The sequence below is a fragment of the Ambystoma mexicanum genome, chromosome 13 (genome assembly GCF_040938575.1).
Source record: "Ambystoma mexicanum isolate Mex_15411 chromosome 13, UKY_AmexF1_1, whole genome shotgun sequence".
Lineage (NCBI taxonomy): Eukaryota > Metazoa > Chordata > Amphibia > Caudata > Ambystomatidae > Ambystoma > Ambystoma mexicanum.
In genome coordinates, this window is record NC_090938.1 from 725,496,776 (window position 1) to 725,520,284 (window position 23,509).

Here is a 23,509-nt window from a genome sequence, read left to right on the forward strand (position 1 = left end):
CGTCGCGCCTTGAAACACTTGTGTATAGGCGCGTTACAAATGCCTTATCATATCATATCATACTCTTTGGACATCCCGTGAGGGGGCCCCTTGCCTTGATCAGAGAAGGTTTGGAAGCCACCCCTCCAGGTCCCACCAAGCAAGTGGGGGACTATGTGTTAGGCCTCAGACAGAGGATGACACAGATGATGGGTCAGGCAACAGCGAATCTCAAAGCCAGCCAGGAATTGAACAAATACTGGCATGACCTTAAAGCATCGCAAGTGGATTGGACTCCGGGGCAGGAGGTCCTCGTGATGGAGCCTACCAAGCCTCGGGCATTGGCAGATAAATGGACTGGACCCTTCAGCATAATCTCAAGATGGGCGAGGTCAACTATCTGGTTGACATGGAAATCCCAGGGGTAGCCCCTCAGGTATTCCATGTTAATAAGCTCAAGCCTTTCCACGGGCGAGCCAAAGTCTCATGTCTTTTGCTGGCTTCAGAGCAAGAAGAGGATGAGAGTGAGCCCCTTCCTGATTTGCTGTATAGCAACCCTCAGGATGGCTCAGTGGAGGGAGTGCATCTCTCTCCAGATTTGACAACAGAGCAGCAGAGGGCCTGCAGGACTTTGCTCCAGCAGTATGCCTCTCTGTTTTCCCTGACGCCAGGCCTTACACCGTGGTGTAAGCACGAGATTGACACTGGTGACAGCGTGCCTGTCAAAAGCAGGAGCTACCGTATGTCAGACACTGTTAAGAACCACATCCAGGCTGAGGTCGCCAAGATGTTGGATCTGGGTGTTATTGAACCCTCAACCAGTCCCTGGTCCAGTCCTGTGGTCCTTGTCCCCAAGGCAAGTTCCCAGGCAGGTACCAAGGATTGGAGGTTCTGTGTGGACTACCGAGGAGTCAATGCCGTCACCAAAACCGACGCGCACCCATTACCCCGGGCTGATGAGCTCGTGGACACCATAGGTGCTGCCAAATTTGTGAGCACCTTTGACCTCACCTCAGGCTATTGGCAAATAGCTCTGACGGACCATACCAAGGAAAAGACGGCGTTCTCAACACCAGAGGGACTCTACCAGTTTAGGGTCATGCCTTTTGGGTTGAAGAATGCCCCTGCACCTTCCAGAGATTGGTCAATCATGCTCTCAGTGGGCTGGAAGCCTTTTGTGTGGCTTATTTAGACGACATTGCCGTCTACAGTTCCACTTGGGAAGAGCATTTGACACATCTGGGTAAGGTGTTGCAGGCCTTGAAAAGGGCTAACCTCACTATCAAGGTCACCAAGTGCCAGATAGCTCAGGGGAAAGTCACATATCTTGGTCATGAGGTAGGAGGGGTCAAATCCAACCTCTCCCCAGTAAGGTACAGGATGTACAGGACTGGGAGACTCCCACTCCTCAAACCCAGGTGAGAGCCTTTTTGGGCCTCACTGTGTATTATCGCAATTCCATGGCGGACTATGGAACCATAGCTGCACCACTGACAGCTCTGACCTCCCCCAAACAACCTAGGAAGGTTTATTGGACGGAAGACTGTCAGAGGGCCTTTGATGGCTTGAAAGAAAGTCTGTGTAGGGCACCTGTGTTGTGTGCGCCTGACTACAGCCGACCCTTTATCGCCCAGACGGATGCCTGCGACACCGGAATTGGAGCTGTCTTGTCCCAGTTAGATGACAAAGGGAGGGAACATCCTATCATCTTCATCAGTAGACAACTCAAGGGTAGAGAACTTAGGTGGGCTACTGTTGAGAAGGAGTGTTTCAGTATAGTTTGGAGCCTTAGGCGTTTTAGGCCCTACCTTACGGGGTCTACCTTCAAGGTCCAAACAGATAATAAGCCCCTGAAGTGGCTTATGCAGATGAAGGGTGAAAACCCGAAACTGCTCAGGTGGTCCATTAGCCTGCAAGGGCTAGACTTCACGATAGAGCACAGACCAGGGAAGAGTCACGATAATGCAGAGGGCCTTTCCAGAAGGTATGTTGACCGTCTGGATGAGGGTATCTATCCCGTGGGAGATTAGGCACCCTCCACCTCAATCTGGGGGGGGGCGACTGTGATGCTGGAAATGCATCAGAGGGATAGGGCCTCCGTATCCTTGTCCTTTACTGCCTTTTTATCGTGTGTTCTGTCATATTTTCTGCGCAAGAGTTCATGTGGCACTCCTGGCGGTGCAGCTCTCTTTTGGTTTGGTGAACAGACCCATGGGATACCCTTACGGCACCCATGGGTGGGGGTACAACCATGTGCCCCTAGTGTATGTTTTTGGGCACCTGTGGGTGGCCCGCAGAGCAGGGTATGGGCTGGTGGCAGCTCCATGCTGAATTTGACAGGTGCTCTGGGTGTCCTCCATTTTGGGATACCCTGCCCTGCCATTGGAATCAGTTGATTCCTGATAGGAAACAAGATGGCCCCTGTGGCCTCTTGCTTTCTATTGCCTGTTACCTTGTTTTCCCAAAGTCCTGGGAAGCCCTGACTCTGTCCCTTCCCCCTGACTGGCTGTTGGGTGGAAGTTCCCTATATGGTGGTGTTGTGAAGTCCAGTCCAGACTGACTGGAGCCTTCCCAGTGACTGTATGTTGTGGGTACGCCCTGTGGGTGGGACCTGGGTGAATGGAGTGTGTGACCAATATGCACTTCTTGTTGTGGTTGTCTGGTTTCTGGTATGAGAGACAAAGACTGAGACAGCCCTGCCCGAAACTGGCCTGAATGCAGTGTGTAGTGTTGAATGGCTGAGTACTTGTCCCAATCCACATTCCTTGTTGTGAGTGTCTGAGGGAGGAGGATGGCCTGAATGCACTGTGTGCCTGATTGGCTGACTGACTGCATGAATGCCCTTCTGTATGATTGGCTGCTGAGTGTGACCCAGCAGTGTGGATGAGAGACAGAATAGTATATCTGGGGACCTCTCACCACTGGAAATTGTTCAGAAGCGTTCAGAAGCTGTGTCTACACTTTAAGAATAACTGGAACTGCTGATCCTCGACGCCCAGCTGGAAGAAGACTTTCTGTTGGATTTGCTTCGACCGATCTGAAAGCTGCCGAATCCGTCGAAGACTGATCCGAGAGACGACCTGGTAAGGCGCCCTCTTCCCGTGCTCTGAGGGACCATCGAGCACCGCTAACCTTCGCCGAAGCTCCCTGGAAGTCAGACCCTGCCTATCGGAGACGGGGACCGCTGAGGAGATCAAATTGAAGCACCCGGACTTCGCCGCCGTCGAAGTCCATTGCCGTCGACCAGGTTTCGCTGGTTTGTGTAACCGGTGGAGGCCCGTCGAAGTTGTGTTGCCCAGACGCGGGGACCACTTGACGCCGTGCCGCCGACGACTGGAGCCGCTGCTCCTTTGCCTAAGAACATTGAATCGAAGGACTCCCTTGTCCGTGCCGTCGACCACTTTATCCCGCCGGAGAAAGTCAAGGATGACCAACGCGCCGAGGAGAATCCGCCGGTGGGTTTCCTGCCGCCTCACAACCACAAAGACTTTGATGACTCGACGCCCTTGTTGGGCCACAGTTCTTTACACTCTTTGCGGTCCAGAACTATAGTCACTGAGGTGCCCCGCACGTCTCTTCCTTGCAGGATGCCAATGCTCCGTCGTCGACGAGCACCGCTCGGATCGAAGCTGCCGCCTCATCGACGCGTTCTACCCTGTTCACCGTCGGACGTTTGACGACCCGTGACTCCTGCTTTAAAGGGAGGTCACTCGAGACTGGTCGTCGATTCCCCGATGCCGAACGCCAAGTTCCCCTTCCTCGACGCCACTCGACGATCCGTGACCCCCGCTTTAAAGGGGGTCACTCAAGAAGGATCTGTCGACGCCTCTTCGAAGAACTCTACTCCACCAGGTACATTAGGGGGGTAGAAACATTATAAGAGGGAATAAGACTATTGAACAATATATGGACTGGGCTTGTGCTATATATCTTATTTTACAGGTTGCCCAGGTGGGGGGGATCTCCACACAGAACTGTGTCCAGGTAACGGGGCCAGTATTCTGCCAATTGTGTCAACCATCTTGCTTTCCCTCCTCTCTATATTGGATGGTTTCCTCTTTATTGATCTGTGTGACATTTTTACATGATAGTTGATGCACTTTAATGATACCTAATATTGGTGGTACCACCTTAGAATTGTAGATATTTACCATTGTTGATTTTCCTGAGCACAAAGTGAGTTATTGTGATAGTGTACATAACCTTTGAATATTGATTATACAAAGACCGTGTTTTCAGTAATACACTGTGTGGACATTCCTTTGTGAGGGCTTGGGGACTACACTGTACTTAAGAACCAGCCTGCATCACCTCCCGAGAAGCTAGGCCTTGATTTCTCGTCCATTGCTACCATAATAGAGAATCTTGGCTGGGGCTTCTGTGCCTCTCCTCTACCATATAGAGAGCAGAAGTACAGACACCCCCCTCCAGTCTTTACATGGTGCCCAAGGAGTTCTTTGCAGCTTTTGAAGTTGTTCCATCCTGCTTAGTTCTGTGTATCGTCCATAGGACTGGCTTACGTGTGGCGTCATAGATGTCAGGCTTCAACTCACTAATACCGCATTGGAACTGATGTGTGATTGCACTGACCCCACCCCACTCACCCTACACACTTTATCCAGTGAAAATCAGGTAAGTGGGGGGTGACCATCAGGGGCAGGGGCAGTGTCTTCCCCTGGGCAGTGTCTTTCCCTGGGCAAGCGTCTGCGCCTAGAAACACTTGTATACAGGTGTGTTATAAATTACATATCATATCATCTCATGGAGACCAGCAGGGCTGGGGAAGGGGGGCCAGTGGGAATTGGCTACAGATTTTTCCCAGAGCTTTCCCTCCTCTTGTGCTCAGGCTGCCACATGGACACAGGCTTGCAAAGTTGACTAGCCTGTGAAGCAATACCACCAACAGGAGAAGGCTGAGCTGGAGACAGGAGAGGAGGTAGGTAGGCAGGTAGATAAACATTTAAAAAGTGCAAAACATCTTGCCTCAGAAGGGACATCATGAAGCGAAGAACGTAATACCTTACATCGCCCAGAAAGAGCTAAAATCAGAATGAGCTAGGGAACAGAAAGGTCTTCAGATTACGTTAAAGATGAACTCAAGGTGGTCTTTGAGGGAGCGCAGCGTTAATGGGAGCAAGGTCACAGTTAATGATGCCTGAAATGCAAAGGAACATCCGCCCTATCTTTGATATTTAAATCTTGGAATGGACTGATCTGAGTTGCCTGCTTGAACATGATGTGAAAAGTGGTTGCTCATAAAAGATGGTCCTTTATTGTAAAATAATTTGTCTGCCAAGCACAAGTCTTTGAACTCAACCGCTTTGCAACAGGCAGCCAAGGCAGTTCTTGAAGAGCTGATGAAATATGATCTTGGCGGCTCAGATGGGCCAGCGACCTTGCAGCAGCAATTTCAATGTACTGCAGCTTACCTAAATCCTTCACAGGAAAACCAAGGTAGGTGACATTATAATAGTGTAATAATAGTATAGATGACTAGTTGAAAAAGCGTTCATCATCTGGACACTGAAAAAAGAATAGTCCAAAAATCTTGTAAGCGTCCTTAGTTGGAAAACTCGTTACTGGTCAGCTTGCTGATTTGAGGATCCATTAACAGAGCGTAGTCGAACCATAATCCTAAATTGCTAACACCTTTCAATGGCATAGGAGAAGAACCTAACGATGCAGACCAAAAGCTGTGGTATCCAGTAATTGTCGCCAGAGAAAAGGTCACCAGTGGGCGACATTTCCCCAAATTTCCACTCCCAAGAAAATCAAGCACTTCCCCAACCATTGTAGGACTGGAGTTAGTAAATAATACCCCTCCTAGAATAGGTCGGAGGACAGCCTTTAGGGGTGCAGTGAAAGAAATCGCCTTCCTGGCGACTTTTCCAAGGGAGCATTTTCACATAGAACTAAGCTGCTACAGCAGGTCAGACTGGGGGTGGAATTACTGGGAGTATCTATCTGTCGGGCAAGACTGTTTTTGCAAATAATTTTTGTTTTTATGAGCGTTAAGCTGTAGCCCACTATCATTCATACAATCTCTCACGCTCCATACCGAGTTTGAAGCAATCAATTAGATTATGCTCTATGTTTCCGAGGTGAAGTTTTAGCTGAGTGTCATCTGGGTACATGTCAAAAACATGGACAGCACAGCCAGTCATCCCCCAGTTGACAAAACATGCCTCCGTGCCTCTGGAACAAAATAGAAAAAATTAACCAAGGCTAAGAAAGAGGAGTCCTTAAATATGGAGTGGCAGAGTTTAACATTGGCTTGTGAAAGGGGAGCGTAATGGGTCAGAAATGTGAGGCGGACAACTTGGTCAAGGGTTTTCATAAGATGCCATTTTATTAACTCAAAAGGGTTTGACAAACGCCTCACTATCCCTAACCTAAAGAGGTTTTCCCTGCCTATCAAAATAGACTAAAAAGAAACACTCTAGAAAAAAAATAATCTGATACTTATGCATAGATCTAATTCAAAATGGGAATACATGGACATTCAAATACAACAGAAATAACAGTTAAGTTCAACATAAACCTAATAAATGTATATCCTTGTAACCTGGGTTTGATCCCCTTCCCCAGATTCAAAGCAGGACTTTCAATCAAAGGTTCAAATAGGAAAGTTCTGGTTTGTAACCAAGTTGTGATTGTACAGTTCTTCTTGCTCCAAAAGTCTGTCACTTGGACTTTAACCAACAGTTCAAGTAGACGACAATTCTTTATCTCTCCACTTGTAGCAAAGAGTTCAGCACAACTTCTCCTTAGAAAACAAAACACTACCACAATTCGGTATCAACAGCAATGATTTGTCAGGATGATTCCACAATTTTTCATGAAAACACTTTAGTGGTCCTGCCACTCCTTCTTCACAACGTTTAACCACAACACAGTACTTCAATGATTTCTCCCTAGTCCACTAACCGGCCAGGACTACCACTACAGAGTCCCTATCCTGGTATACTTGCCTGCCATGACAAAAAGCTCCTAACGCTACTACAAGTATTTCTGTGGTAAAGTTTACTTCAAACAGTTTGATAACATTTTTTGACTTTCAGCAACATCAAAATGTACTACTTCTGAGAAGACTGTTTGTTCCACTCTTGTGATTGCCACATGCAATGCAGGTTATGCTCCTCTCCCCCTGAATGCTCTCCATCAGGAGGACTTCTTTCCTGCCACTCTTGTTTTCCCCTTTTTATATCAAACAAATGCTGACAATTTTTCTCTGTCACACTTGCTCTCCTTTGGCTGTGACAATGCTTGTTGAGAACCTTTTGAACTATTGCCTCTTCCTCACTCATAAGGCAATAAGGGTTACAATTAGCTTTCTTCGGTATTGCCCTCTATTGACTTTGACAATGATGCTTATTGTTAACTTGTTTCAGTATTTCCCTCTCTTGGCTTTGGCAATAACGTTGACCTTTATAGTAATAATTATCCCTTTTCTTTCTTGTCTGTTCACAACGTTCAAATTATGCCACTTCAACTGCTTGATATCAATTTGGTATTCAAATGTAGTATTACTTTCCAGCAGGCGATTATGGAGCATACCGAATTACCCAGCAGGGGTGAACTCACCGGTTGCTGTGTAAGTGCCCGTTCCCTCTGTTGCCCTAGTACCTTCTGCTTCCTCTGCCTCCTCCTGCACAGCAAACTGCTTCAGTTCACTTTCCACGGCATGCACCGGTATGGGATAGTAGTGTTCCTTGCTTCTGAAACACTACGGTGCTTACCTGCCACTGGAGCACAGCTTACAATAAGGAGAGCCTCTCTCTCCTCGGGAAAGCTCTTCACAACAACGCTTCCCGCCGCACAACTTCTGCATTCAAGGCCATTCAAGTTGGAAACCCTCTCGGGACCGTCATCTGCTCTGTAGATAGCAGCGACTCCGTTTCCCTTCTTCTTCTGCTGCCACTGCGACGTGGAGTTTCTGCAACCACTCCTCCTCCTCCTCCTCCTACTTCTCATGGCCTGCACCTGAGGGGGTCTTATATATTCAAAAGTCCTGCTCAAGTGTGGGTCATTAGAACCACTAGACTGCTCGTTGGGGTTTAGTGCCTCTGTGTCCCTCTTCCTCATCGAAGTACTTTGGGCATTGTGGGACTTGAAGTCCCCAATGTTCAGATTACCTTTTCCTTGAGAAGTTTCAATTTTACATTAGACCATTAAGATTGTAGGGTCTCTAGGGAAGTTAGTGAAGGGGTTCTCCCAGTCCTCTGACCTGAATCCCCCTCATGTGATCCTTCCGCAGAGCACCACCCCCAGGATCAGGAAGCGTCTGCCTTTCCCTGGCCACATGAGAAGGGTTTCAGACCAGGTTTTCTGGGAGAATCATCTCTGATTCATCACAGGAGACACAATCGCCTTTGTAAAATGGTAGTGGGAGCGGAGGTAAATGACCCACCAGATAGAGAAAGTAGCATCACATTGGATGCATGGCGTAAACATTTTGCAAACTTCTATACCGGGGAAGAGTCCCATGGTACAATGGTAGTAAAACTGTCCGAGTCTAGTCAGGATATGCTGTTGAGGGAGGAAGACGTTCACTCTTGAGGAAATTGTCATATCTATCGGTACCCAAAAATGTATTTCGGGTCACATCATTATGGATGAAATATTGCTCTGGGCACCCGTCCTGTGGAAATTATTCACGCCATACATTAACCAGAACACCGTTCCTACCTCACGCAGCATGCCATAATATTTCCAATTTACAAAAAGGGTGGGAAAGAACACCCGGCTAATTATCGCCCCATTTCTTTGCAGGGATGAATCTATATGCCATATTCGTTGACCTCAAGACGTCATTTGACGAGGTGCCCTGTAACTTGCTTTGGCAGACCTTACATTATAGAAATATCCCCGTCAAGCTGCTGTCGATAGTAAAGGCACTCTACAACGACAATAAAGCGGTAGTTCAATACGACTCAGCAGCTAGTTTAAAGAATCCAGAGAGGACTGGACCTGCGTACTTGCCCCCCTCCTGTTTAGCATCTTTATTGATGGAGTTGTTAGGACTCTACTTGAGGGATGCCTGGATCCCGCCAAGTTGGGTTTAGACAAACTAACAGCACTCTTCTTTGTGGTTAACGCAGACCTCCTATATACGTCCCCTCAGGGGATCAAGGTGATCTTGGCATTGTTCGTGAAGAGTTGTGGCAGGCTACGGCTTTCCCTCAACACTCGGAAGACCAAATCCGTAGTATTCAGACCTAAGTGTGCCAAAAAACAACAGATAACGGTCATTTTTGAGGGAATTGTGCTTGAGCAGGTTACATTTTATGACTATTTTGGGGTCAGATTCAATGAAAATGGTTTCTGGTCTTCCCAAGTAGACAAAGCATGTATTAACCTATCCAAATACTGTGGTGGGATACTGAGTTTCCACGTTCATCATGTTAGGAGAGCTACCTCACCTGTTATTGAATTATACAGGAAGCAGGCCGTTCTGTCAGCCTCTTACGGGGCAGAAATCTAGGGTTACGCAAGTACCCCGAACTTGATCATTGCATAGAATGCATTTCTGAAGAAATTGTACCTGTTATCCCGAGGGAGCCCTAATGCCCCTACCCTATGGAGGTCGGTTTGGCTTTTATTATTATTATTATTATTATTATTATTATTATTATTATTGTATTTATTGAGCGCAGACCAAACTTCAGAAGCAACTGAGCACTTTACAGTGGTATACAACAATATAGATACACAATGGAGTGCTTTACAGAGGTAACAGCAGAACAGATTTACAGCGTGGTGGAGGATACGGATGGGCACAGAGGAGGGGTACAGCTGTACCAGGTGGCCAGTAATAGAGAGGCAGGCTGCGTCTAGCAAGTCAGGTAATGCGAGGGCCGACGTGATGGCCTAGGTGATGAGTAGGAGAGACTCCTTCAAGAGGTGGGTCTTGAGTTCTTTTCTGAATTTAATTGTAGGAGCACGAGGCGAGTGTGATGCTGACAGGGAGGAAGTTTCATAGTCTTTGGGCATAGACAGAGATGGCTTGTTTTCTAGTCCTTTCCTTTTGCAGCAGCAGATTTCAAGTCTACACGTGTCCTGGCTTCTAATGATGCACTGTCCGCCGGAGATGCTGAGTTTCTCTGCGACGTAGCTGCGTGACTTGAGGGCGACTGGCTTATAGATGATGTAGCAAGACTTGAAGGTGATTTGTGCGTGCAGTGGGAACCAGTGAAGATCGATGAGGGCTGGGGTGATGTGGTCATAGCTGTGTAGACCTTTGATGAGGTGTTCAGCTGCATGTAGGATACTTCTCAGGGGCAGAAGGGAGGACGACGTGAGGCCTTTGAGGATTGCGTTGCACCATCCAGGTGGGATAGGTCGCTTCAATTGCCAATGAGATTTTGATAAAACTAGTGGTCTATTGGCTACAGTTGTGGTCCAACCCAGGGTTGGAGCTATTTCGCGAAGCTGATGTCCATTTGATTAGTTTAACTGGCGGGATGAGTTTACCATGGGCCACCCATGTGATGAAATGGCTTTTTTGAATGAGTAAGATCTTTGGACCCATCCCAACTACATTAACAAAGTCTTGCTAACTAGGATCAAAAAAGCCACAATCTCCCTAAAAAGAGAAAATGTGATCAGTGTTTGTAATAAACTGAGGCTGGCAGTGCAAACAAATATCTTGATAGGAAGTTTGAATTTGGTTTCGAGGCATATTTAGACTATATTGAACCATCATATGCGAGAGCCTTCTATGTCGACTTCCATTTGGGCACATTGAGACTAGCCTCATACTCTAAATCTTGGGGCTCCATTAGAATGGATGTAAGCCCCTTATGCAATTTACACCCTTAGACTGTCTGCCATTTTCTGTTCTTCTGCACCAGTCTCACGAGCTTGAGGTGCCTCTACATAAAGCCCACCCTAAGGAGGCTAGCGTAATCACTGACGCACTGACCTATCTGACCTCCACCCAAGACCTGAATGTTGTTACGTCAGTGGCTAAGCTTATCTACCGGGCATGGTACAAAAGACCCAAGACTTGATGCTATGCTACAGCATACAACCAATTTACTACTCTTATTGTGCTCCTGCTTGTCCGCCTAATGGAATAAACAACTCAACTAGGGTTGTGTTTACATTCCGCCCCCCGGACCTTGCCGAAGAAAACTGTTTTAATTCATGTAAAGGGCTGCAAGTTATCACTCCCTGTGTTGACAAAATGTATACTAGTTCATCATGTTGACTCCCCCGCTTGTGTAAGGGTTTGCGATCGATTTTTAATGGTGCTGTAGCATGCCCTGGGTTTGTTGTCCCAGCATGATCTCACTCTATATTTTCAAAGTTCATGAATTAGTTGTTTTTGTTGACTATCATCCATTCTGATTTTTAAGGTTTTACTCATTTTATTTAACTGTACCTGTCTGTCTGTGCGCACATATATTCTTATGGTATTCTTTCGTGGCATTACGCCAAATAAAGAATATTTTCGATGATGATGATGGTAAAAAACATCCCCAAGTCACAAATCAAATCTGGCAGTGGTTTTATGTGAAGGTTGAATAATACTGAGTTTAGGGTCGAGCCTGAGGTACCCCATATTTGATAGCCCTTTGGGCCGATTAAAACGGTAGCATGGCTACTAATTGTTCCCGATTAATCAGCAACGATTTGGCCCAGTCGCTGGCCTTACCTCGTAAGCCTCTCTTAAAAAGACGCCCCAGGAGGATTTCCTGATCTACAGTATCAAAATATGCAGAGAGATCTTGGAGAATAAGGGCACCTATTTCCCCAGTTTCTACCCAAACCTTTAGATTATCCAGCGCTGCCACCACCACTGACAAAAAGTCTGTAACTGAGACTTTGCCACCGCCTCCAACAGTTTACCCAGATTTTGATGTTGATAAAGGGGGCCGTTATTTCCAGAGTAGGCTTCTTGAGCAGGGGAGTGAAGACTGCCAGTCTGAAAATATCTGTAACTATCTCAGCTGTCAAGGATACATTTATAATCTGGTTTATGTCTGCTATTTCACATGATAGAAATTCCTTAAGAAGCCCAACAGAGGTTGTGTGCGGGAATCCGGAGGTCGCAAATCGCACAAGTTTAAAAAGCGATGTCTTTGTCACTTGTGTAAAGTAGTCAAATATTTTTGCTGGAGCCGAACAGAAATAGTCAGTGGCACAAAGATAATCTGGGTCCCTTTAGAGGTGCTATCATGGTATGATGGGCTCTGACGGCCTTAATTTTCTCCTAAAGAATTTGGGCGAACTCTTCACAAAAAGGTTGAGAAGGAATTGCTTAATTGTTTAGAGCCTGAGGAGACGAAATTCAGTAAGCACCTTAAACAACTCATTAGTACTGTTTGGGCTATTAAAAATATGCAATGTATAGTAGTCTTTTAGCCTGTTTTGACATGGTTTTATAAATGTTCAATTGTCTCAGGTATACATTTCTAGTGTTAGGATCGCAATTTTCCCCTGATTGGCATTGTCGCTGTCTGTCTTTTTCAATTATCTTAATTGTTCATTGTACCATAGTTTATATTTAACCTCTGGTGTCTTCATAGATCTCTTCTTGCCTGGGGCCAATTGGTTCTCTCCAGTTGAAATGTTCTCGTATAACCTTCCAGAAAGAGGTGAATGGCCAGGATTAGGCCAATCTTCCACTGTTTGCTTTTGGTAGTTGGAGAATTATCTACAGAAACTTTCTAGGGATAAGTTGACCCAATTACGCAAATATTTCTCAGGTCTAACTAACCTATTAGAAGTAACAGGAGTGTCTACAAAGAACCTAAAATGAATCCATGCATGATCTGACCAAGGAAAAATGATCAAAAACCAAGCCAGCGCTGGGCAGCCGCATGTGTAGGGATAAGCACCATCTGTGTCAAACGTATTCATGAGGTCCAACAAAGTTCTGACATTACCATTGGAAATAGCCTAGCAAAAATGTAGATCACCAAGTATAATCAACCGAGAGCAATACGGAATACGTTGGACTATCACATGTCCAAATTTCACCAAACAGGGGTAGCAGAATTTGGGGGATTGATAGATTAGTACTCAATCAACCATGTTTGGGTTAAACATGCATTTGAGGTGCAGTGTCTCTGTATCAACGGGAATTGAAATAGCTTTGTTAGTCATTGTTAATGCATTTTTAAAAATCTCAGTAAACCCACCTCCCACTTTCCTGCTTCGATTCTGAATGAAGGCAGAACAGTCTTTTGGACTTAAATCATTAAGAGCTGATAAGGAGTGCTCCAGAAAGCAATCTGTAAGGCATAGCAAGTCCGACTCTAGTTACGACTTTTCACGGCTGACCGAGCATTGAGAAAGCACTCCTGAGTGTGCAATGATTTGATGGTTGGCTGACTGGGACGGAAGGGTTCCCTGCACAATGGGCTGTAGTCACCTGTGCTTGTTAGTAGAAAGTCCAGGGGCCACTGGGCATGGGTAGCCAGTTGAGAATTTTTAGTGTGCACGAATGGTAACAGGTTTTGGCACTGCGACTATACTAGCAGCTTACAGGTCCTCATCAGACCCTTCAGGTTTAGCAACACCTAATTGTGTAATATCGGAGTCTCCCCCAAATTCTGGGGAACCTGAATCTTTGCTGTGCTTCTACTACTCACATTTCCATGTTGGTTCACATGGACTTCTCTATGTGATATTTCACTCCGTAAGGACACACCCTCATTCTGTGATACTGACCTCAATGACATAGCAAAACTCATGTCTACATTATCAACTAGTCAGGCAACTTGTGAAAGACAGAAGTGCCTTGTCATTGCAAACAATAATCCAGTGGTATCTTATATGTGGATGTTGGTAAATTCAATTATACACCTAATGGCTAATAGAGCATTCTGGGTGCAAACCCACCAACACCAGTTTATAAAACACAGACCGTTGCTTGTTAGTAGGTCTGACTTTCATGGCAGTATCCATTTACAAGAGTTCCTAAAATTTCAAAAAATCAAAGTGACTCCCCTTAGCAGATAAAAGTCTGGCACAGGAAGCTTGGCGAAGTTGCAACAGGCGAAAAGACTGGGTTGTCACAGGATCAGGTTGGGCCGGCAAGAAAACGACTAACGAATGAAATTGCAAGGCAAAAGGACTGTGTGGCTGTACGCTTTTGTAGACGTTCTTTTGCATAGCCAGAGTTTAACCTTGTGATGCCATCAGGGAGCTCCACAGCCTGCTGACAATAACAATACATAAAACCTTCAAATAAATCAAAAATAAAATATTTTTTTTTTTCTAAAGCTCTTTGTCCAGGTGAAGGGAATCCCAGAGTTGCGCCCCTGAGGTTTCCAAGGTTTACTGATATCTCATCAGTTTGTCACTCTGAGATGTAAACATCGCAGATCTACGTAAAAACATAGAAATAATCACTGCAATTCACAAAACATTGACATTTCTGTTACGCATTTTAACACAGTTGATTGAAAATAAATGCGGGCAAGATCCCATGCAGCCCCCCCCCCCACATTGCCCCACCTTAATTAATACCCACTCCAACCACCATCTATATTTTCGATAAACTGTGTTAAAATTTGTTATAAAACATTCAATGTTTTCTGATTTGCAGTAATGGTCTCCGATGTCTTGGTATGATACCAGCATCGTACAGCTCATGGAGTGGTACGTTCTGGCTACTGTGCAAAGTTTGTTCAATAATCGCTTGCTTGTAGCTCGAGCCTTTACAGGGCTCTGTTTTTCAGGTGAATCGAAACGAAAAGTGATATTCTGTCAAATCCTATTGAGTTCATTCAAGGATAAGGTGTTGTATATTTTCTGAAAGTGTCTTCCAAGAATTCACAAGGGGAATTAATAATAAAAGACCTGTATAACTAAAGTATCTGCCTAGAGAAGGCTGGAGAATGTGAGGGGCACACAAAGCTGCACTGCCAGGGTTCATTTATCCACAGAACATGTGGGAGGAGTGGGTGGATATTTTCACAGACTACTAATTTAACAATCTTGCATACAATTGAAGATTCTATCACAGATTATAAAGCATTCAAATTAACAATGTATTGTTTTTGTCTAACCCACACTTAGGCTGTCGGAAATTTGATTTACAGAGCTCTGTTTTTCTGTTTTTAGATTGGAGACGAGCCAAAAGTTATGCAGGTAAATTATTCTTGTTTCTTCGTACCATCCTAGAATATGCCATTCCCCCTTACCTCTCTGCTCCTGCCCCATGCCATGATTCTCTTATTCCCTGAATCATTGAATGGATTTTTGGCGGTATATCGTGGTGTTGTGGTAATTTTGGTCAACCTCATTTTTGTAGTTTGGTCCGACCTAAAATAGTTGCCATTGTGTAAATATTATATGAAGGGTTGGGTACAGGAAAAGGAAAGGTATTGGGGGCGGGGGTGAACAGGGCATCGAAAAAAAAGTTGAACTGCCAAAATGAGGTTGACCAAATTTACCACTCAAATCTGGCATAAACAAAACGGAAAGATATCCCAACATATGCTCATAGAACTTGGTTTGTGAGATGATGAGAAGGGCGACTTGTCAGAGCCTTTCTGAATTGTCTGTCATACTTTAATGTTGTCATTGTAGTATTACAGGTGTGCCAAATGCACACCTTCCACTGAGAAGATACTGCTCCCTCTGTGGGGAACCCCAACTGACCGTGATGTGTAGATTCAGGGTTCTTAAGACTTTGAGGCCCTCTTATTCCCTGTTTTGGTCTTTCTCGTCTTCACTTGCAGTGGTGTCCCCTCTGGTTGTTTCAGTGTTTACATCAGTGCATTCACTCTGGTCTCCACCCCCCATTCTCAGTAGGTTCCAGTTCTTCTTCTGCGCTCTTTGACAGAGCTTTCATGTCCTATTTCTTAAACTATTTGAAATTATATGCTTTTCTGTTGCTCTTTCTTGGGCCAGACATCGTGGTCACCATGGTTCCTTTCTGTTCAGTCGCCCGCATTGGGGCGCATGCATATCGAGAGCCAGATGGTCAATTCTTTCAAAGCTTGCAATACACCACTTGCTGAACCTTTTATCCAATTTCCCCGCGACAGGAGTGAATGCAGTGGTAGCTCTTACGTTATCTTAGATTTGTATAGCGACTCCTTCCGTATGTAATGGCAACGAAGTGCTGTAGGAAGCATGGCCCTTTGGCAGAACATGGTCTGAAAAGATGGGAGAGAGGAGCAACGCAATGCATGTAACAGAATTTGTAGTTTATGGACTGTACGGAAAACAGAATTATCTAGTGTGGATACATTTGAAGCTGAGGAATGGTCAGGGAAGAGGCAAAGACTGCATTGAAGATGACATGGACTAGCCGACAGCTGGACCAATTTCTTTTGTTTTTGTGGGTCTCAGCTGTGAAGCTATGGGGCGCAGCATTGAAAGAGAAAGGCAGCAGGAATGACAAGTGTGTTGGCTGCTCAATGCATAACATAATTGCATAACATAATTGCTTCACATTATTTTGAAGTAACTACAAAGTGGAAGAATGTGACATGAGAGTCCGCTCCATTGCCTTCATGTGTATATGTGATTCATTTATTGTAAATATTTATTAATTAATTTTTAGGTTTCTGATCCGTGCTCTTACTCAAACATAATTGCATTTGATTCCTTATCTGGGGAAGTGCCTTTGCCATAAGACCCACAGCGATAAATGCATGATGACGCAGATTTTCTACAGACAGATGTCACCGGGTGGTGGCTGGATATTTGTTGCTGTGAGTCAGTCTGCATTTTTATCAAGGTCTTCACATATTGAGGGTCTTTTTAAGAGGGTTTTCTCTTTGAGGCGGACAGTGCTGCTCTATGGTTGGTGTTGCCCTAGGTCAGGGGGCTGCATCCCTTTGGCTCTCCAGATGGTTTGGACTACAACTACCATCACCCCTGGCCAGCCAAATCAATGATATTGTTGTCCAAAGTCCCTGGAGAGAGAGCTGCAGATTTCAGAGCCCCACCTCAGGAGAATATTCACATATACACTGGGCACCCGACTCATGCCAGCTGGATCACCAATCCATCTTTCTTTCTCCCTACCTCTGTCTCTTATTCATTTTCATTGTTTGTTCCTCCCTTCCTCCTTTCTTCCATGCCCTCCTTTCCTTCCTTCTACCTTTCATTGCATGCCCCCTTTCCTTCATTCTTTGCCCTCCTTTCCTTCCTTATACCCTCAATACTTATTTCTTTTCATCTATGCATTCTTCCCCATGCATCCTTCATTAGATCGCTCCTTCTTTCCTTCTATACATTCTTCTTCCCATCTTTCTTTCTATCTTCCTTTTTATTTTTTCCCTTCCTTCCATGCTTCTTTCTGCCCATTTCCTTGCTGCCATCCTTTTGATCCCTGCCGTCTATCCTTTCTCCCATCCCATTCACTCAGCCTTCCACTTATCCATCCATCATCCCTTTCTTTCATCCCTCCATTTTTTACTTTAGCCTTCCTTCCATTCTTTCCCTTCTGCTTCTGTTCTCTTTTTCACTATTTGACTTTGCCATTTCTGCCTTTGTTTTTTTTCCTTTCCCTGTGCAATGCCAGTTATGTATCACCTTGCAATGGAAGGCCTGGGTTAAATATACTGCCGCCATATCAGCCACATGGGTTCTTCAAGGCGGAAATGCTTGGTATTGGAGCTGATTATGTTTGTTGATGTTTAATTTGGCATTTCTGCCCCCACCCATGTTTACCGCTGTAGGCAATGTCTGATTGTGCTGATTTTAGCGCCTAGAAGCGTCTTTTGGGCTAGATGGGATTACAATAAAGATCTCAGACCAAATAATCAGACAGACTCAAAGAGTGCGGCAAAATACTACTTTATTCTCATTTAATAAAGCAGGGCAAACTGACAGGGATCGGGCTAATGCATGCACAGTCCCAACCAAGTTTGCTTACATAGAGGTCTTATACCCCAATATGCGTCATCTATGACGTTATTCTACGTGGCAAAATACAAAACCTATCAAAGGGAGAGATTGGTTAAGGGAACATATCTACCTATACAATATATAAGCATTAGTGCTTCATTGTCTACCCCTTGTCTGTAGGGCACACCTTGAACTACCTCTAAATTCATACACTACTGCTTATAGTGAACAAAATATCAGGGGATTGGCTCTTGCAACGTTTTTGTGTTAGGTTGTCCCCCAACCCCACTGATTGGTTGGCGTACTACCCCAACCTTAGACTTTTTAGACTAGCAGCATGTACATGAAACAAAACTTAGATGTTTGAATCCCATCAGAATACTCTCTGTGTTCCCAATTAGTCCATTATCTGACATTGGTAGGCTATCCAGCAACGTCTTCCGCTTTAAGTTGACCTTTGTAGAGGAGGTACCAAGCACGATTCACACTCCAACCGGCCAGTTTGAAGTACCAGGAACATTCACGCCGAAATATGTGATATATGATGAACAAACAAACCAGCAGAGAGCCGCAGTGGGGCTCTGTCCAGTACCTATCAGAAGAACACCACCTGTTGAAGTACTGACACCTAAGAAAACCTGGACATTAAGGTACCCATTGAGAAAACCATACCGACAAGTGAGACAGAATGACGATTGTCAAAATGCAATACCTGAAGAAGCCAAGGAGATACTAAAAGAAGACGAATGGTGATGTCATAAGAAACCGGATTCACTCATATATAGAAGATATAACGACCTGAGAATGATGAAAAGAGACGAAACACCATGGATAAGTGACATCCCGAGCCTAAAGTGAAATAAGCGATGTCAAAATGTCAGAAACCTATGCCATGAGCGTGATGAAGATATTCAGCTAGTTTAAACGTGTACATATGCACAGTAACCGCAAGAAGCACAGAAATCGTGAGGCTTGCTTATGCTTAATAGTAAGATAGATTGTGGCAAGCGCCTCCTATGCATATCTACCTCAAAAGGAGCACTTCATACAAGTATACTTCCACTATGCACAAGTGCAGAATCAACCAAAGGTTACTAAAGGCCTCAAGAGGAGAGCTTTGCAGCAAACAAATCGAAAATTAAATACAGAGAGAAACTCAGACGAAGATAATCATGCCAAGAAGCCAAGGTCGTATCGGCTGAAATAGACCAGCAAAGGATACAATTAATGAGAAGAACAACAGAGAATCCTGTGCAGAAGGTCAAGACAAGCCACAGATGGCAGACGACTGGCAGAATTAAATCAAATACACAAAATTGCATGAAGAATAAGACGATTTTACGGTGTCAGAATCACGTGACCGAGCAAGCAGAAGGGATGAAACCTTCACACCTACGCATGGACTCTTGCCATGCCCAGACGCCTTAAATTTCCTAGACCAAGAAGCAGACTCGAGGCCAAAATACAACAAAATAATTGAGACATGACCACTGAGGTGCTGATTGATTGTAACAATAATTGGAGGGAAGCTGGGGGTGCAGACAAACTCCCTGCACCTGGCCAGCTATTCTGCACGCTGCTAAGCAAATGTAAAAGTATGAGTGGGATTGGTGCCAACCCAATCATAGTGGACCATGTAATCTAGGGTCCTATAGTTAGTAGAACCAATGAGACGTCGACGTCGTACTTTAGTGACGTGTACAGTAGTCATTAGTTAGTTGCCCCACCTGACATTGTTTATCCAATCACCTCTCCACGTAACCATATACAGATAGAGTGCCTCTGATATGATATTATATGGCATTTGTAACGCGCCTATACACAAGTGTTTCAAGTTAAAGTTAACTTCCTAGAACCAATCAAGTGCATGCTAAGTTTTAAGAAATTAAACGTCGGTGATGACGAGTTTTTGGTATAAATACTGTTTTTTCTGAAATTAATTGGAATTGAAGCGAGAAGGAAAATCGAGCGATTGCTGATATTCACGAACTCCCCGTTTTTTGTACGTGTCATTAAACGGACTCCCTTTGCCAAACTATTGAGTTGTCATTATTTTTTTTAATACCACATTTTATTGGTTTTCCTGGTGAAAAACACCAACAATCAACACATTAGAGCCATAGACAAACACAGAGCATGGATAATCTGCTTAACTGTCGCATAGGTCTTTAACTGGACTCAATTCAGTACAATACATTATGCATACAGATCGGAACATATCTATACCAATCTACATCACACTTTTGGGTTTCGCTAACCTTCCTCCCATTTTTGCAGATCTTATGTGCTTTACCAGGGCATCCTCTCGCTGTATACACTCTATGCTCCATTTAAGATGCATGCATCCACATCTGTTACACATTTTTCAAATTGTGGTGCCAGATCTGAACCCCACAGCTGTGTTACGTTCCTCTTTGCTATGCCAGTGGCGAACAACAGTTTTTCAAAACGCGACATCCCTTCATTCTCCTCCACCCCTAATATCACCAGTTTCGGATTCATAGATATCATTTGGCCGATGATCATCGATAGACTGTTGCAGCATCTGGTTGAATTTGTGGACATTCCCGTAGGATTTGGAAAAAGGTGCCGCCCTCTTGGTGGCATCTCAAACATTTAGGGGCCGATTCAGGGACAGTGACATGCACAGGCACCTCCACGGCGACCTGTGCTGCCTCCTGCCCCTGGCCCTGGACTGCACCACTTGCACCAGCAGGGATGCCCCATCCCAGGCCCGTCCGCAGGTAGGGGAGATGTCCATGTCATCTGACACTCCTCTACCTGCGGACGAGGGGACCCCTGGCCGTGTGGAGAGGGTCCTGATTGGTGTCGCGTTGCGCACGGCTGGCATTCGTGATGAGGTGCATGCTTCCCGGGAGGAGCATGCACATCATCACGAAAAGCACCGTGCGTACGTGAACCATTTGGGAGCCGCCATGGTCGGGGGTTTCCTACATGTGTGTGGCCTTCTGGCGACCCTCTCCTCCTCTGTGGAGGCTATGCGCCAGTCGTGCTCCATGCCGTCTTCCGGCCCAGATGCCACCAGGGCCCCCTGTGGACCTGCCCCGACCAACGCAGCCAGCTCGGTGGGGGCCCCATCCCTGCCACAGTCGGGAGTCGAAGGTCCAGCAGGGGTGGACACACCAGCAACTGTCCCCCTGCAGATGGAGGATGTGCCGGCATCATCTGGCAGGGCACGTGCACGACGGCATCGGTGGATTCCATCAGCCTGGATGCCGTCGTGCTGGCAGAGGCAGTGGCGTCGGAGGCAGCAGCAGGCTCGACGTGGGAGGCATCATGGCTCGGGGCCATCAAGATCAGAGGGGCAGGCATCGGCCGGAGGGCAGGAGAACCCTGGGATGGCAGTGTCTTCCGTGTGGGAGCAGTTGGTCCAGCGGATAGGTGCGGAGCGGCAGCGGGCGGAAGAGGAGCGGCTCACCATGGTCAGGGCGGAGTTCTCCATGCGTCGGGCGTTGAGGCGGGCTTAGTGCCTCGAGGAAGCTCGCAGGGAGTTTGAGGTGGACACGGGGTTGTCCCTGCGAGACCTCGGGGCCAGGACAGAGTCCCGCCTCCGGGACATCGACATGGAGTTCGATGATGCCCTGGCCGGCAACATCACAGAGTGAGCCGCAGGACTTGCCCGCTGCCATTGTATATAGTTCTTTAGTTAGTGTTAGGTTTCCTTTGTTTTTAAAGTTTTTTTTGGGACCGCTCGGACAATGGCCACTTTTCTGTATATATATTTTTTATTAGTTAGTAGTAGTAGGTTTCATTTATGGTGTTGGGCTCATGGACCCTGGGTTATTCTTGTACATAGTTTGATGTTTGGAAAACATTTGTTGGATTTATATTTGTGTTCACCATGAGGCAATGGTTTTTCCTTATTTTTTCCCCCCATTATTTTGCTTTGGACTACATTCGTTTTTGGATTCCTTTGTTTTTGGATTTTTTCTATTAGTTCTCGGACATGGACCATTTGTTTTGTCATCCCCATTGTTGTGTGTTTTATTTCTTTACTTCATTTTCATCTTTAATACATATATTTATTACTTACATTTGTGGTATTTTCTCATTGGTTTCATGCATGTCATGATATGGGTTTTGACATTCACTTGCACCCATTGTGTATGTGTGTGTGACGGACATGTGTTCATTTACATACTTGGCATTGGGGTTGTATCATGTAATTGCATCTACTATGTGGGTGGATGCAATCCTTGGCTGGGTGTTTGTGCTGGGTATGCCGCCCATTACTGCCATGATTGCGTTTCGTCAGGACCTGGGGGCAGGGGGACATGAGTGGGGGCCTGCAGGGGGGTGGGGGTGCAAGGGGACATGAGTGGGGGCCTGCTGGGGGGTGGGGGTGCAAGGGGACATGAGTGGGACATGGTTGGGGGCCTGCTGGCAGGTGCCCCACAGTGCTGGGGGGTGGGGGTGCAGGGGGACATGAGTGGGGGCCTGCTGGGGGGTGGGGGTGCAAGGGGACATGGTTGGGGGCCTGCTGGCAGGTGCCCCACAGTGCTGGGGGGTGGGGGTGCAGGGGGACATGAGTGGGGGCCTGCTGGGGGGTGGGGGTGGTGGGAGACATGGTTGGGGGCCTGGTGGAGGCTGCCCCTGGTGACTGGAGGGGTGGGGGGTGGTGGGAGACATGGGTGGGGGCCTGGTGGAGGCTGCCCCTGGTGACTGGAGGGGAGGGGGTGGTGGGAGACATGGTTGGGGGCCTGGTGGAGGCTGCCCCTGGTGACTGGAGGGGTGGGGGTGGTGTGAGACATGGGTGGGGGCCTTGTGGAGGCTGCCCCTGGTGACTGGGTGGTGGGGGTGGTGGGAGACATGGGTGGGGGCCTTGTGGAGGCTGCCCCTGGTGACTGGAGGGGTGGGGGTGGTGTGAGACATGGGTGGGGGCCTTGTGGAGGCTGCCCCTGGTGACTGGAGGGGTGGGGGTGGTGTGAGACATGGGTGGGGGCCTTGTGGAGGCTGCCTCTGGTGACTGGGTGGTGGGGGTGGTGGGAGACATGGGTGGGGGCCTTGTGGAGGCTGCCCCTGGTGACTGGAGGGGTGGGGGTGGTGGGAGACATGGGTGGGGGCCTGGTGGAGGCTGCCCCTGGTGACTGGAGGGGTGGGGGTGGTGGGAGACATGGGTGGGGGCCTGGTGGAGGCTGCCCCTGGTGACTGGAGGGGTGGGGGTGGTGGGAGACATGGGTGGGGGCCTGGTGGAGGCTGCCCCTGGTGACTGGGGGGTGGGGGTGCAAGGGGACATGAGTGGGACATGGTTGGGGGCCTGCTGGCAGGTGCCCCACGGTGCTGGGGGGTGGGGGTGCAAGGGGACATGTGGCTTGGCTGGGGGGCACGCCCATGGTGGATGGGCTGCCTGTGGGACATGACCAGGGGTGCAGGGTAGTCCCCTGTGGTGTGGGCTGCCTGCAGAGGTCGTGGAGGGGGTAGAGGGGAGACCTGGGAGGACCCACACTGGCAATTCACCTCTTCAACTTCCCGCACACCCACGTAATACACTGCCCCACTCGCACAGGCCCAATCGCGTGTAGGATTTCTCGCGCACCCCTGTAATACACGTACCCAGGCCAATCGCGTGTAGATTTTCTCGCGCACCCCTGAAATCCACGTACCCAGGCCAATCGCGTGTAGATTTTCTCGCGCACCCCTTTAATACACGTACCCAGGCCAATCGCGTGTAGAATTTCTCGCGCATCCC

The 23,509-nt window shown here is 46.9% G+C and overlaps 1 protein-coding gene across 2 annotated transcripts in view; it reads left to right on the forward strand.

The window, feature by feature from the left end:
• The window catches only part of LOC138521813 (butyrophilin subfamily 1 member A1-like), a 299,199-nt gene that overhangs the window by 231,012 nt on the left and 44,678 nt on the right, over positions 1 to 23,509 (forward strand). For both annotated transcript variants that reach the window (XM_069634930.1, XM_069634929.1), the window contains one exon: positions 15,058 to 15,084. In XM_069634930.1, the coding sequence (XP_069491031.1) occupies positions 15,058 to 15,084 (27 nt within the window). The remainder of the gene's footprint in view (positions 1 to 15,057; positions 15,085 to 23,509) is intronic.